The sequence below is a fragment of the Erithacus rubecula genome (assembly GCF_903797595.1).
Source record: "Erithacus rubecula genome assembly, chromosome: 29".
In the NCBI taxonomy this organism is placed as follows: Eukaryota; Metazoa; Chordata; class Aves; order Passeriformes; family Muscicapidae; genus Erithacus; species Erithacus rubecula.
The window spans coordinates 3,495,471-3,510,155 of NC_136681.1; the positions used below are offsets into that span (position 1 = coordinate 3,495,471).

A 14,685-nucleotide genomic window follows, 5' to 3' on the forward strand; every position below is an offset into this window, starting at 1 on the left:
ATAACGGGATGGGGAGAGGGAGCCGCCGGGATAACGGGATTGGGGGAGGGGGAAACCGCTGGGATAACGGGTATAATGGGATAGAGGAGTGGGATGCACTGGGAGGGGTGGGATAATGGGATATAGGGAGTGGGATCTGCTGGGATAATGGGATAATGGGATATGGGAGGTGGGGTACAGTGGGATGGGTGGGATGGACTGGGAGGGGTGGGATAATGGGATATGGGGAGGTGGGAACCACTGGGATGGTTGGGATCCACAATTGGATACTGAGAAAGGTGGGATCCACTGAGGCAGATGGGATTCACCGGGATGGATGGGATAATGGGATATCAGGAAAGGTGGGATGTACTGGGATGGATGGGATACGGGGATACTGGGGAAGGTGGGATCCACTGGGATCGATGGGATGGGTGGAATACTGGGGAAGGTGGGATCCACTGGGATCGATGGGATGGGTGGAATACTGGGGAAGGTGGAAACTACTGGGATCGATGGGATGGGTGGGATACTGGGATACTGGGATACTGGGGAAGGTGGGATCCACTGGGATCGATGGGATGGGTGGAATACTGGGATACTGGGATACTGGGATACTGGGGAAGGCGGGATCCACTGGGACGGGTCGGAGCCCTCACCTGCCGCTCTTCCCCCGGGCAGAGGAGCCAGGAGGAGCCGGCGGGGGCCAAGGAGGGCTCGCTGGGCACGGAGGGCGAGTTTTCCATGGAGGAAAATTCCCTGTACAGCTCACGGGACGGAGGTGGGAGCGGGGCTGGGGCCGTGCGGGGCGGGGAAATCTCCTCCCCAAGCGCCTCTTCCTGCCCTTCCTGCCCTTCCTGCCGCGGTCCCGGGGCTGCGCTATCGCCGGCGGCCGGAGCTGGGCTGCCCTTATCGGCCGGACACTGCTGGGCTGGCTGCAGGGTCACCCCGGCCCTGCTGGAGGGGACACACGTGTCCAGTGGCCGCTCTGTCCACTCTGTCCACTCTGTCCACCCTGTCCACTCTGTCCATCCCAGCTGGCCTGGAGCAGCCTGTCCTGGCTTGGGGGTCACTCCCAGCCTTTCTCCAGGGTGGGACATGTGTCCAGTGTCCACCCCAGCCGGCCTGAGCAGATTGCTCTGGTTTGGGGGAGTCACTCTGGTCCCTCTACAATGTGTGACACGTGTCCAATGTCCCCCTGTCCCCCCAGCCGCCTGCAGCAGGTTATTCTGATTTAGGGGGTCACTCTGGCCCCTCTGCAGTGTCCAATGTCCCCTGTCCCCCCAGCCAGCCTGGAGCAGGTTACTCTGATTTAGGGGGTCACCCTGGCCCCTCTGCAGTGTCCAATGTCCCCTGTCCCCCCAGCCGGCCTGCAGCAGTCCTTTGAGGTGACAGTGCGGGTGACCCCCCCGTCGCAGCGCTGCCGGCTGCGCGGCCGCTGCATCCTGCGGGCGGCCGAGGACGCGCTGGAGCTGCGGCAGCCGCCGAGCCTGGAGCTGCTGTGCCGCTGGCCCTACCGCTTCCTGCGCCGCTTCGGTCGCGACAAGGTCAGCGGGGCACGGCCGGGGCCGGGCCGGACACGCGGGTGGCCGCAGAATGACCACTGACCCCTCCGCAGGTCACCTTCTCCTTCGAGGCCGGCCGGCGCTGCGCCTCCGGCGAGGGAAACTTCGAGTTCGACACCCGGCAGGGCAACGAGATCTTCGCGGCCATCGAGGCGGCCATCGAGCTGCAGCGGGGGCCGGGCGGCAGCGGACGGAGCCCCGCGGCCGCTTGACCACGGCCGGACACCGAGCTGGGCGCACGAGGAGCCCAAGGGTCCCTCCGGGGAGGCGAAGGTGCCCAGAGCGGAGGGGAAGGGGCTCAAGGGCAAGGCGGGGGCGCCCCCCGGGGCTTCGGAGTCGCCTCGGGGAGCGGATTTTCCCTACGCCGAGCCCCTGGATTCGCTGCGCCGCGGGGACGCGCCGGACAAGGGATGGAGAGCCGAGTGCGAGTACGCGGTGCCCTTCGACACCATCGCCAAATCCTTCCTGGCGCGCCAGCTCGGCTGTCCCCAAGAGCAGCCCCCGAGTGCCACCAGGGACGCGGGAGAGGCTCGGCCGCCCCCCGAGCGCCCCACCGCCCCCAAACCCGAGCACATCTACGACGAGCCCGAGGGGCTCTCGGCGCTCTCGGTGTACGACGAGCCCGAGGAGGTGAAGGGCGAGGCCTGGAGGCTGCAGGCGGCCCCCGAGGAGCCCCCCGCGCCCGCCTGTCCCTACGACGCCCAGCGCGATGACTACGCCGTCCCCAAACGGCGCGTCCCGCTGCGCCAGCCCTTCGTGCTGCACGGCAGGGAGTGGCTCGGCGACAGCGACTACGACAACGTGGCCCTCAAGGTGGCCAGAAATAGGAACCTGCAGTGAGCGGGGACAGCAGGAGGAGGGGACACCCCAAATCCTCCCGGTCGGACTTTGGGGCATCCCCGGCGGGGCTGGGAGTCGCCCACGGGGACACATCTGGGTGGGGGTGCGGCACAGCTGGGGGGACAGGGCACATCTGGGGGGACAGGGGACACCTGGATGGTGGCACAGCACAGCTGGGGGGACAGGGGACAGCCAGGTGGGGAACAGGGGACAGCTGGGAGCTGGCAGGAGACACCCGGGAGGTGATAAGGGACACCCAGGAGGTGGCACGGCACATCTGGGGGGTGGCAGGGGACAGCCAGGAGGTGGCAGAGGACAGTCTGAGGTGGCAGGGGACAGCCAGGAGGTGGCACTGGACACCCGGGAGGTGGCAGGGGACACCTGGAGGCGCTGGGAGCGCCATATGCCCACTGGAGGGCGGTGCGAGCCCAGCGCAGCCGCAGCCCCGGGACCCCAAACCCGCTCAGGGGTGGCTGGAGCAGGAACGGGGCTGGGGTGATCGGATGGGCGAGATTCTCCAGGAATGGAGGTCCCGAATCCCGCAGGATGGACATCCCGAATCCCACAGGGATGGATACCCTGAATCCCGCAGGATGGACTTCCCAAATCGCACAGGCATGGACATCCCAAATCCTGCGGGGTGGAAATCCCAAATCCCACAGGCATGAACATCCCAAATCCCACAGGCATGGACATCCCAAATCCCTCATGGATGGACATCCCACATCCCACAGGCATGGACATCCCAAATCCCTCATGGATGGACATCCCAAATCCCACAGGCATGGACATCCCAAATCCCTCATGGATGGACATCCCACATCCCACAGGCATGGACATCCCACATCCCACAGGCATGAACATCCCAAATCCTGCAGGATGGACAATTCTCATTCCAGGAACTCAGATCCCACCCCATGGATGGACAATGCTCATCCCAGGGATGCACATCCCACTCCTGGGACCTCCCGTGCCCACCCACGGCTCCCAGTGCTCCCAGTACGTTCCAGTGCCACGGCAGGACTGGGGAAATGCAGAATTCCCGAGCTGGTTCTGTCTGCAGAGCCGGGGAAATCCAGGAGGATTCCCGAGCTGGGGACTCCTGGCAGCGCGGGGGCCGTTCATCGGGATCGATCGCTCGAGCACATGTTGTTATTAATTAATTAACGCTCATTAGGGGGTTATTCATTATTAATCGGTGTTAGCATTAACACAACCCTCCCTCCTCCAGCCCGGCTTCCCGCTGCATCCCTGCTCCTTCCAGCTTCCCTTCGGTCCCCAAAGGATGGAAACTTCCCAGACTTTGCTTCCCAATCCTGTGGGAAAGCAGGGAATGAGGGATGGCCTGGAATGGTGATGGAAAAATATAGAAACACTTCCCAAACTTCCCAATCCTTTGAGCAACCAGGTAATGGAGCTGTGAAAACATGGAAACACTTCCCAAACTTCCCAATCCTTTGAGCAACCAGGGAATGGAGCTGTGAAAACATGGAAACACTTCCCAAATTTCCCAGTCCTGTGGGAAGCCAGGGAATGAGGGATGGCCAGGAATGGTCTGTAAAAATATGGAAAGATTTCCCAAAATTCCCAATCCTTTGGGAAGCCAGGGATGGTTGGGAATGGCGCTGATCGACTTTTAGAGGCAGCAGCAGCGACTGGGGGAAAATCCCGGGAATTTTGGTGCTGGAATTGCATCCCCTGCCTGCTCCACCCCCCGTGGGTAGGAAAGGACACCTGGCCTGGAGAATTCCAAGCTGGAAAAACTCATGGAAAAGGCTCAGTGAGGGACTGGGGGGGGGGGGGAAATCAGTGGGGAAAGAGGGAGGGAAGAGATTGAAGCCCAAAGCTCCAGACAAATGGAGAGGTTTTAATCTGATTTGGGAGTCGTTGTCCTGATGGAATTACGCTGATTATGAATCGTTCAGGAGCAGGAAAATCCAAACAGGATTTGTTCCAGCTCCGAGGGACTCCTGAGCTGCATCCCAAGGGAAAAACTGCGCAGGGTTGGAGGGGCAGAGCGAGGGAAAAAAGGGAAAAAGGAGCGTGGGGGGTGTCTGGGATGGGAAAACTGGGGGCTGGGTTTGGCCAGGGGTGAAAAACCGGGATGATCCCAAGGGAAATGGGATGGAGAGAGGAGTTTGGGGATCTCCAGGATGGAGAGGATGGAAAATTCGGATTAAGAACAGACCAGGGATGCAGCCTGTGGATAAAACTGGGAAATGGGAAGAAAGAAGGGATGGAAAGAGGAGTGTGGGGTCTCCAGGATGGTGCTATATATGATAAATGATAAGCATGTTTGTGTGAATAAAATAGCAAAGACTCAGAAACCAAAAAGAGGAACACGGACGAAAAGGACACAGAATTGTAACATCCAACAAAAGCAGGGCAGCCCTGATTAACATTAAATTAACAATTAAATAGACGTAGCCGGGCGGAGATGGCTCCGTCCAGGAACACCCCAAGCGTGAAGCCCCGACAATCACCCTCGATTAAAGACAACCAAACCATGGGGGGAAAATAAATCTGAATGCCCCGTTTCCGTAAACTAAAACCTGCTAGTTACATCTCATACCATCATCCCCAAAAACCAGAACTGCCTTCATAGAATTCATGACACGGTTTTGTCCGGCCCAACGCAGTTGAAGAAAAACACATGAATATGCAGAACGACGGAAAAGAAACCCCGCAAATACCTCGGACAAGAAAAATTGTATAAAAACTAATGGGCTGACCGAGGTAGTTTTGTGAACATTGGGGTATCTGCTGCGATAAAATCAGGTCAGAGTGTGTTCACCCCCCCCGACCCCGCAGCTCGGCCTTGTCTCTTTTTGATTGTGACTATCGAGGATCGTATTTCGGCCTAGCAAATAAATATCGCTTATTTTAAATCGGATTTCATTCGGCTTGATCTCGTTTTTATCTGTAACAACGGGAAATTTGGATTGGGAACTAACAGGAGTGCAGCCCTGTGGAAAAAACCGGGATGATCCCGAGGGAGATGGGATGGAGAGGAGGAATGAGGAACGAGGGGTTTGGGAATCTCTGAGATGGAGAGGAAGTGGAAATAAGGGCTGGGAACAGAGCAGGGATGCAGCTCTGTGGAGAAAAACCAGGATGATCCCGAGGGAAATGGGATGGAGAGGCAGAATGAGGAACGCGGGGATCTCCAGGATGGGGAGGAAGGAGAATCGAGGATTGGCACAGAGGATAAAACCGGGATGATCCCAAGGGAAACTGGACAGAGAAGGAGGAGTGTGGGGATCTCCAGGACCCGGAGAACAAGGAGCAGACCCCCTGGGAAGAGGGATGGGGGCGCTTCCCGCTGGCCGCCGGGGCCGCTCCCGTTCTTGCTGCGGCTCCGCCGCTCGTTTTCCCATTAGTGTCTGCTCGGATTAGGGATGCGCTCGCTCTCCCGCTCCGGCCGAATCCCAGGCGCCAGCAGGAGCTGCAAACTGCATTAGGGCCGTGCCGAGGAGCCCCTGATGGCATTAGGGGCGAGCATTAGAGGTGCTAAGTGACAAGGAGCTCGTCAGGCCGGGATTGATGGGAATCCCATTCCCCGAGCCGGCAGCAGCAGGGCCCTTCATTCAGGAGAAATTGCTTAATTGGGGAGGTCTGGATTCTCTCAGCTCCGGAGCTTCTCGGGATGACTGGAAGAGAGGAGAAAGTGGTGGCAGAGCGGAGAGGAATCTCCAAAATCCATTCCATCGTGATTTTCCATCTGGTTTTGGCAGCTTGAGGGTTCCCAGACTGAGAACTGGGAATTCCAGCATTCCAGACTCGGGAAAAACCAGTTCCTGGCTGCCCTGGAGGAGCTGGCCTCCTCCTGCCCCAGAATTAATTGGCGATGGCCGGGAGTCCATAAAGCCGGGCTTTGTTGGGAAGGAGCTGTAAAAGCCGCGCGTCCGCAGCCGTAAATTCCTTCACCCGCATTGATCCCGCGGCCTCTGCTGCCCGCGGGGGGGACGGGCTGGGCATCGATCCCGGCACCTCGGGCAGCCCGAGCGGCCCTGACCCTGCTGGGGCTGAAATCCCAGTTTGATCCCAGCCCGGAGCATCCCTGACCCTGCTGGGACTGAATTCCCAGTTTGATCCCAGCCCGGAGCATCCCTGACGCTGCTGGGACTGAATTCCCAGTTTGATCCCAGCCCGGAGCATCCCTGACCCTGCTGGGAGTGAATTCCCAGTTTGATCCCAGCCTGGAGCATCCCTGACCCTGCTGGGGCTGAAATCCCAGTTTGATCCCAGTCCGGAGCATCCCTGACCCTGCTGGGGCTGAAATCCCAGTTTGATCCCAGCCTGGAGCATCCCTGACCCTGCTGGGAGTGAATTCCCAGTTTGATCCCAGCCTGGAGCATCCCCAACCCCTGCTGGGAGTGAATTCCCAGCTGCTGCTGCTGCAAGGGGCACATCCCAAATCCCGCAGCACCAAATTCCCTGCTGGAGGATGCAGGGATGGAGGGAAATTTGGGGCGAATCTGTGACTGAGGGATGCAGGAGGGATGAGATTCCGAGGTGAGATCCCTTGGGATGTGAGAGGAGAGCGGAGAAGGGAAAACCTGAATCAAAGGAGCAGTGGGATTTGCTGCTGGGCACGGGAGGAGACGAGCAGGGCTCGTTCCAAGGGCGTGGAAAAGCTTCTGGAAAGATTTCCAGCTGGTTCTGCTCCAGGGAATCGCTGGTTTTATGGGATTTTGCTGCCAGATCCAGGTTTTGTAGGGATTTCTGTCGGGATAATGGGAGCAGGGGAAGGGTCCCCACCCCGCCCCCAAATCCCTCCATGGAAAATTCCAGCAGGGAATGTTTGATGGAGGCTGCAGCCCTGCCCGGAGCCTGGGAAAACACCGGAGCTCTTCGGAGCGTGCATCCAAATCTCCGCTAATTAATTAATGATGGGAATGCCATTAACAGGATCATCCAGACCCTAATGACCACGAGAGGATGTGTCTGAATCCCGAATTCCAGACCCTGCCCGTCCCTCCCAGCTCGGTTTAAAAGCCTGGCTTGAACCCCGGGGTTTTTCCAAGCCCTCATCTCTCCCGAGTCTCCATGGAAGTGGATGTTCCATGTGTTGCTTTGCCTTCATCCGCCGTGTTTGGACCAAAATAATGCTCCGTGTGCCTCCCGGAGCTGCTCCGCGGGCGGATTTTGTCAGGAAATAAAAATATCCCCTCCAGGCTCCCGACACCCACCTGCCCAGGCTGAGGCTGCAGCCGGAGAATTCTCAATCCCACCGGGAATTCTGCAGCGGGGAGAGAACCTGAATCCCCAGAATCCTGAATTCCTGAATTCCCAGAGGAGCTGCCCCCGGATCGCTGGGGGTGTCCAGGGCCGGGTTGGAGCCGCCTGGGGCAGTGGAGGTGTCGTGGTTGGCGATTTCAGGTCTTTCCAAACCATTCCAGGGTTTTGTGTTCCCTCTGTGGGTGCTGCAGGAGCAGCCCTGGACACCGGGAATCTGCTGGGAAGGAAGGATGGAGGGACAGGACACAGGGAATGGCTCAAAACTGACCAAGGGCAGGGATGGATCGGATTTTGGGAAGGAATTCCTGGCTGGGAGGGTGGGGAGGGTCTGGGCTGGAATTCCCAGAGAATTCCAGGCTGCCCCTGGATCCCTGGAAGAGCCCAAGAATTTCAGGCTGGGACAATCCGGGATCATAGAACATGCCCATTCCAAGTAGTGGAATGAGATGGGGTTTGAAATCCATTCCCACCCAGACCTGGAAAAGATTCCAGGAGTGCTGGTGCATTCCAAGATGGATTCGCCCCGCCCGAACTCCCTGCCCGGCTTTCCCGAGGGGATCCCGGTGGGACACGGAGCCTTTCCTGGGGTGGCTGGAGCCGGGAAGCAGCGGAATTCCCACCTCTCCCCGCCAAGGGGGAGCCAATTAGCGGCAGCTGGTGAGAGCCGAAAATTATTATTAATTTCCAGGCGAGCATATGGTGCGTGTTAACAACGGCCGTGCCGCGGCAGAGGAGCGCAGCCCGGGAGATGCTGAGCCTGAGCCGGGAGCGACTCCTGGTGGGAATGATTCCCGATGGGAATGATCAGAACCGGGATGATTCCCGATGGGAATGATCAGAACCGGGATGATTCCTGATGGGAATGATCAGAACCGGGAGTGATTCCTGATGGGAATGATCAGAACCGGGATGATTCCCGATGGGAATGATCAGAACCGGGAGTGATTCCCGATGGGAATGATTCCCGATGGGAATGATCAGAACCGGGATGATTTCTGGTGGGAATGATCAGAACCGGGATGATTCCTGGTGGGAATGATCAGAACCGGGAGTGATTCTTGGTGGGAATGATCAGAACCGGGAGTGATTCCCGATGGGAATGATTCCCGATGGGAATGATCAGAACCGGGATGATTTCTGATGGGAATGATCAGAACCGCGATGATTCCTGATGGGAATGATCAGAACCGGGAGTAATTCCTGATGGGAATGATCAGAACCGGGAATAATTCCTGATGGGAATAATTCCTGATGGGAATGATCAGAACCGGGAGTGATTCTTGGTGGGAATGATCAGAACCGGAATGATTCCTGATGGGAATGATCAGAACCGGGAATAATTCCTGATGGGAATAATTCCTGATGGGACTGATCAGAACCGGGAGTGATTTTTGATGGGAATGATCAGAACCGGGATGATTCCTGATGGGAATGATCAGAGCCGGGAGTAATTCCTGATGGGAATGATCAGAACCGGGATGATTTCTGATGGGAATCATCAGAACCTGGATGATTTCTGATGGGAATAATTCCTGATGGGAATGATCAGAACCAGGAGTGATTCCTGATGGGAATGATCCGAGATGGGAATGGTCTGAGCTGGGAATGGTCCAAGCTGGGAATGATCTGAGCCAGGAATGATTCCTGATGGGAATGATCAGAACCGGGAGTGATTCCTGACTTGGAAATGATTCCTGCCGGGAATGATTCCTGGCAGGAATGATCCGAACCGGGAATGATTCCTGTCAGGAATAATCTGAGCCGGGATTGGGTCTCCTCGACTCCCAACCTTTCCAGGGGATGATCCCGGTTTTTTTGGAGCCTGAAGGATTTGCTGTTCCACCCCAGAGCTGAGCATGGGGAACTCGCTGCCCCAAATTCGCGAGGTGTGAGCCTCCAAAACCAGCGATTTTCTGAGATGGTGGAACACCGGCCACTGAGAATTTAGAATTTTCGGGATTTTTAGGATTTCAAATTTAGAAATGTCATAAATTTCGGAATTTCCAGCGGCGCGGGGGGAAGGAGGGGCCGATCCAGGGAGGCAGCGGGGAGATGATTCACGGCGCGTTTGTGCAGAGGGAAGCGATAATGGAGACGGAGCAAGGGCATCGTCCCCGCGGGATTTATGGAGCTCCCGAGCCCCGGGATCAGCACCGAGTTCCCTCCGGCTTTTCCAGGGAAAACGGGACCGGAGGTTCCCAGCGCCCTCAGGATGAGGAGCGCAGGGAAGGGAGCAGAGTTTATGGAATTCTGATCCCGCTGGAAGCAGCAGCCTGCGGCAGCACAGGGTTTGTCCTGGCGGGATGAGCCTGAGCATCAGCGCCCGGATAATCGAGTTAAAAACTCCATCAGCGCCGCCCAGATGCGCTTTTCCATCATCCCGACCTCACGGACACCCCAGACCGCGTCTGTTTCCAATTAGCCCGGCTCTGCTGGCCGCGTGCCGGCGTCATTTGTGCCCATCATCATCCTCAGTGCTCATCATCATCATCCTCAGCCCATCATCATCCTCAGTGCTCATCATCCTCATCCTCAGCCCATCATCATCCTCAGCCATCATCTTCCTCAGTGCCCATCATCATCCTCAGTGCCCATCATCATCATCCTCAGTGCTCATCATCATCCTCAGAGCTCATCATCATCATCCTCAGTGCCCATCATCATCATCCTCAGTGCCCATCATCATCATCAGCCCATCATCATCCTCAGCCATCATCATCCTCAGTGCCCATCATCATCATCATCCTCAGTGCCCATCATCATCATCCTCAGTGTCCATCATCATCCTCAGTGCCCATCATCATCCTCAACTGCCTGTCCCAGAGCTAGAATTTGGGATTTTGAGATTTGGGATTTTGGGATTTGCTCCCAGCTGGGATTCTGGCCATGGCCCCAGGTACCCGCAGCCACCTTTTGGTGTCACCCTCAGGCTCCTCCACCCTAAAGCGCCTCGTTCGAGCCTTTAAGAAAAGAAAAATCCGCGACCCTCGAGGGTTTTTTGGCCGTAGGTTGCTGGGGCTCCCTGCGCCGCCGGAGTTTTTTGTTTTGTTTTGTTTTGTTTTGTTTGTTTGTTTGTTTGCGGTGCCTGGCAGCTCGGCCTCGCCCCGCACCCCCGACGGGAGCGCAATGAATGCAAATCAATTCCGGAGCGGCAGCGGCACCCGCAGAAAAGGGGAAAAGCTGCAAAAGCTGCTCGGGTGACAAAGGGAGAGGCGCGGCAGCACCTGCGGGAGCTGCTCGGCCCCAGATCGATCCTAAAGGGAGGGGAATGGGGGGAAAACGGATGGGGATGGGGTTTGGAGTGGGGGGAGGATGTTCACACTGAGGGGAGGGGGTGTGGGATGGAGGAATGGGGGAAAAATAAATGGGGATGGGGTTTGGAGTGGGATTGGGGTATTGAAACAGAGGGTAGGGGGTGTGGGATGGAGGAATGGGAAAAACGAGCCAGGGATGGGGTTTGGAGCAGGATTAGGGTGCTCACCCCGAGGACAGGGGGTGTGAGATTGAGGAATGGGGTTAAAAGCAGCCAGGGATGGGGTTTGGAGTGGGATTGGGGTGCTCACACAGAGGGGAGAGGGTGTGGGATGGAGGAATGGGGTTAAAACAGATGGGGATGGGGTTTGGAGCAGGGTAAGGACAGAGGATGTGGGATGGAAGAATGGGGTGACCCGGGAGTCAGGGATGGGGTTTGGAGTGGGATTAACTTGTTCACACTGCAGACAGGGGGTGTAGGATGGAGGAATGGGGGGAAACCAGCTGGGAATGGGGTTTGGAGCAGGATTGGGATGTTCACACCACAGACACGGGGTGCGGGATGGAGGAATGGGGTGACACAGGAGCTGTGAATGGGGTTTAGAGCAGGACACTCGTGTTCCCCCCACGGATAGGGGATTCAGGATGGAGGAATGGGGTGACACAGGAGCCATGGACGGGGTTTGGAACAGGACACTCGTGTCCCCCCTGTGTACAGGGATGCAGGATGGAGGAATGGGGTGACACACGAGCTGTGGATGTGGTTTGGAGCAGGACACGCGTGTTCCCCCCATGGATAGGGATTCAGGATGGAGGAATGGGGTGACACAGGAGCCATGGACGGGGTTTGGAACAGGACACTCGTGTCCCCCCTGTGTACAGGGATGCAGGATGGAGGAATGGGGTGACACACGAGCCGTGGATGTGGTTTGGAGCAGGACACTCGTGTCCCCCCTGTGTACAGGGATGCAGGATGGAGGAATGGGGTGACACACGAGCTGTGGATGTGGTTTGGAGCAGGACACGCGTGTTCCCCCCATGGATAGGGGGTGCAGGATGGAGGAATGGGGTGACACACGAGCCATGGACGGGGTTTGGAACAGGACACTCGTGACCCCCCTGTGTACAGGGATGCAGGATGGAGGAATGGGGTGACACACGAGCCGTGGATGTGTTTTGGAGCAGGACACTCGTGTCCCCCCCGCAGACAGGGATTCAGGATGGAGGAATGGAGTGACACACGAGCTGTGGATGCAGTTTAGAGCAGGACACGCGTGTCCCCCCACCCCGGACGGGCACACCCTGCCCTCTCACGCCGCTTCCCCTCCGCCGCCGCACCCGCAGCCTCTCCCCGCGCCCCCGGGCTGCGGCGGGGAAGATTAGCGCTGTTTCCTTTCCGCCAGCGAGGAGCGTAATCCCCCCTTTGAAAGGCGCATCCTGCGCTTGATGCTTCCTGACATTAATATTATCATCCCCGAGCAGCCGCAGAGCCCGGCTGTCGCCTGCGATTAGGGCACTGACACAGATCGGTGCAAGATTTCACAAGCGTCTCATTACGGCTGACTCGGGCTTATATAACTCATCTTGCATCAACCTGGCACCCGCAGCAGCGGCTCCGCCGCCCGGTGCTCGCCGGGGCTGCTCCGGGAGGGGCTGGGGGCCACCAAAGGCTCCCCCCGCCCTGTCCCCGCCTCGTGCGGGGCGGGGTTGGGGGGTCTGGGGGTGGCTGGGAGGGCAGAGGGGTCGTGCTGGTGTGGGAGGGGCTGGAAGGGAATTGGTGAAGGGGTTAAAGGAGGTGCAGAGCCTGGGAGGGGTGAAATGAACCCCAAAATCCAAGGGGGAGTCAGACTGGTGCTGGAAGAGGAGGAAGTGTCACAGGTCTGGGAGGGGTTAAAGGTTCTCCAGAGCCTCGGAGGGGTGAAATGAACCCCAAAATCCAATGGAGAGCCAGACTGGGAGATCTTGCAAGGAAATGTCACAGCTTTGGGGCGGTTAAAGGACCCCCAGACTCTCGGGGGCGGGGGGGGGGGGGGGGGGGTGAAAGGAATCCCCAAAATCCAATGGAAAGTCAGACTGGTTTCACATGTAGGGGAATTCCAGAGGAATGTCATAGGTCTGGGAGGGGTTAAAGGGCCCCCAGATCTCTGTGGGGGTGAAACGAACCCCAAAAATCCAATGGAAAGTCGAACTGGTTCGCCTGGAAGAGGAGGAAATGTCAAAACCGGCACAGGGATCTCTGGAATTCTGTGATGGAGACTGGGATGCTCACAGTGCAATGGGAACCTCTGGAATTTGGGAACTGGGATGCTCCCAGTGCAATGGGAACCTCTGGAATTCGGGAACTGGGATGTTCTCAGTGCAATGGGAACCTCTGGAATTCGGGAACTGGGATGCTCCCAGTGCAATGGGAACCTCTGGAATTTGGGAACTGGGATGTTCCCAGTGCAATGGGAACCTCTGGAATTCGGAAACTGGGATGTTCTCAATGCAATGGGAACCTCTGGAATTCGGGAACTGGGATGTTCCCAGTGCAATGGGAACCTCTGGAATTTGGGAACTGGGATGTTCTCAATGCAATGGGAACCTCTGGAATTCGGGAACTGGGATGTTCTCAGTGCAATGGGAACCTCTGGAATTCGGGAACTGGGATGTTCTCAGTGCAATGGGAACCTCTGGAATTCGGGAACTGGGATGTTCTCAATGCAATGGGAACCTCTGGAATTTGGGAACTGGGATGTTCTCAATGCAATGGGAACCTCTGGAATTTGGGAACTGGGATGTTCCCAGTGCAAAGCTGGCCCAGGGAGCTGTGCCAGCCCATTCTGGGAACCGGGATGTTCCCAGTCGCTCCCATCCCGCCCCAGAGCCCGCCCAGCCCCGCAGCGCTGCCGATGTGACCCCGCCGCCCCACGGGCTCATCAGCGGTGGCAGCAGCGGCGGTGTCACCTCCCTGCAATTAATCAGAGGAGTCATTAGCGAGCGCAGACAAACCGCGCTCGGCGCTTGCCAAACGCCTCTGCCGGCTGCTGCCAGGCCCGGGGGGTGACAGGCAAAATTTGGGGTCTTTCCCCCCTCATTTCCCAACATTTGGGGTCTGAGCTTCCCCCGCAGCTTCCAGCCCGAGTTCTGGGGCTTTCGCTCCGTCTCGGAGGGGCTGAGCGCTCCTGGTCCCCACCGAGGAGGTTTTTTGGGGTGCAAATCTTCCCTGGGATTTGCTTCTCCCCAATCTCTGTTTTTGTGGATCCATGTCCATTACTCGCAACATTTGGGGATCGGGAGCCCGGTGAGCAAAACAAACCCGCGGCAGAGGAGCTGACCCGGCCGCTGTGGAATTATTTCCACTCCACCTGGGCGAGAGGAGGGAATTTTGCCAGCGCCGCTTGTTCCCAGACACCTCGGAGCCGAGGATGCCAAGGGATGCTCGCGCTGGCCAGAGCAGCCTAATTAGGGGTAAATCATTAATGATGAGCCCTGCCTTGCTGGCAGCACCGGCAGGGAGATGGTGACAATTCCATGGATGCTCCATCGGGAGCTGCCACCTGCATTCCCGTCCCACCCCTTCCTCCGTCCCCTTTTTCCCTCCCGTCGCTGCTCAGCCGGCGCGGTGACATCTCCTCCCAGCATCCAACCCCAGCCTTATCATTAAATGGAAATTACGGGGAATAATCGCCGGCGGGAGCAGCCAGGGGAGAAATCGGGATGGGCTCAGATGGGGAAATGGAGAGTGAAAACAAAACCGGGGCCGCCTCCCCCTCCGGGACCCGCAGAGCTCCGGGGGATGAGGGAGAGGGAGAGGAGGAATCTCCGC

General features: G+C 57.9%; 1 protein-coding gene across 1 annotated transcript; it reads left to right on the top strand.

The window, feature by feature from the left end:
* Positions 1-409: 409 nt before the first annotated feature.
* DOK2 (docking protein 2) lies at positions 410-2,427 on the top strand (the record flags this gene model as incomplete). The annotated part of the gene is made up of 5 exons (XM_079328979.1): positions 410-430; positions 661-760; positions 1,345-1,526; positions 1,598-1,747; positions 1,812-2,427. 5 exons carry the CDS (start codon positions 410-412, stop codon positions 2,382-2,384), a joined length of 1,026 nt encoding a protein of 341 aa, XP_079185105.1. The 3' UTR covers positions 2,385-2,427.
* Positions 2,428-14,685: the final 12,258 nt, after the last annotated feature.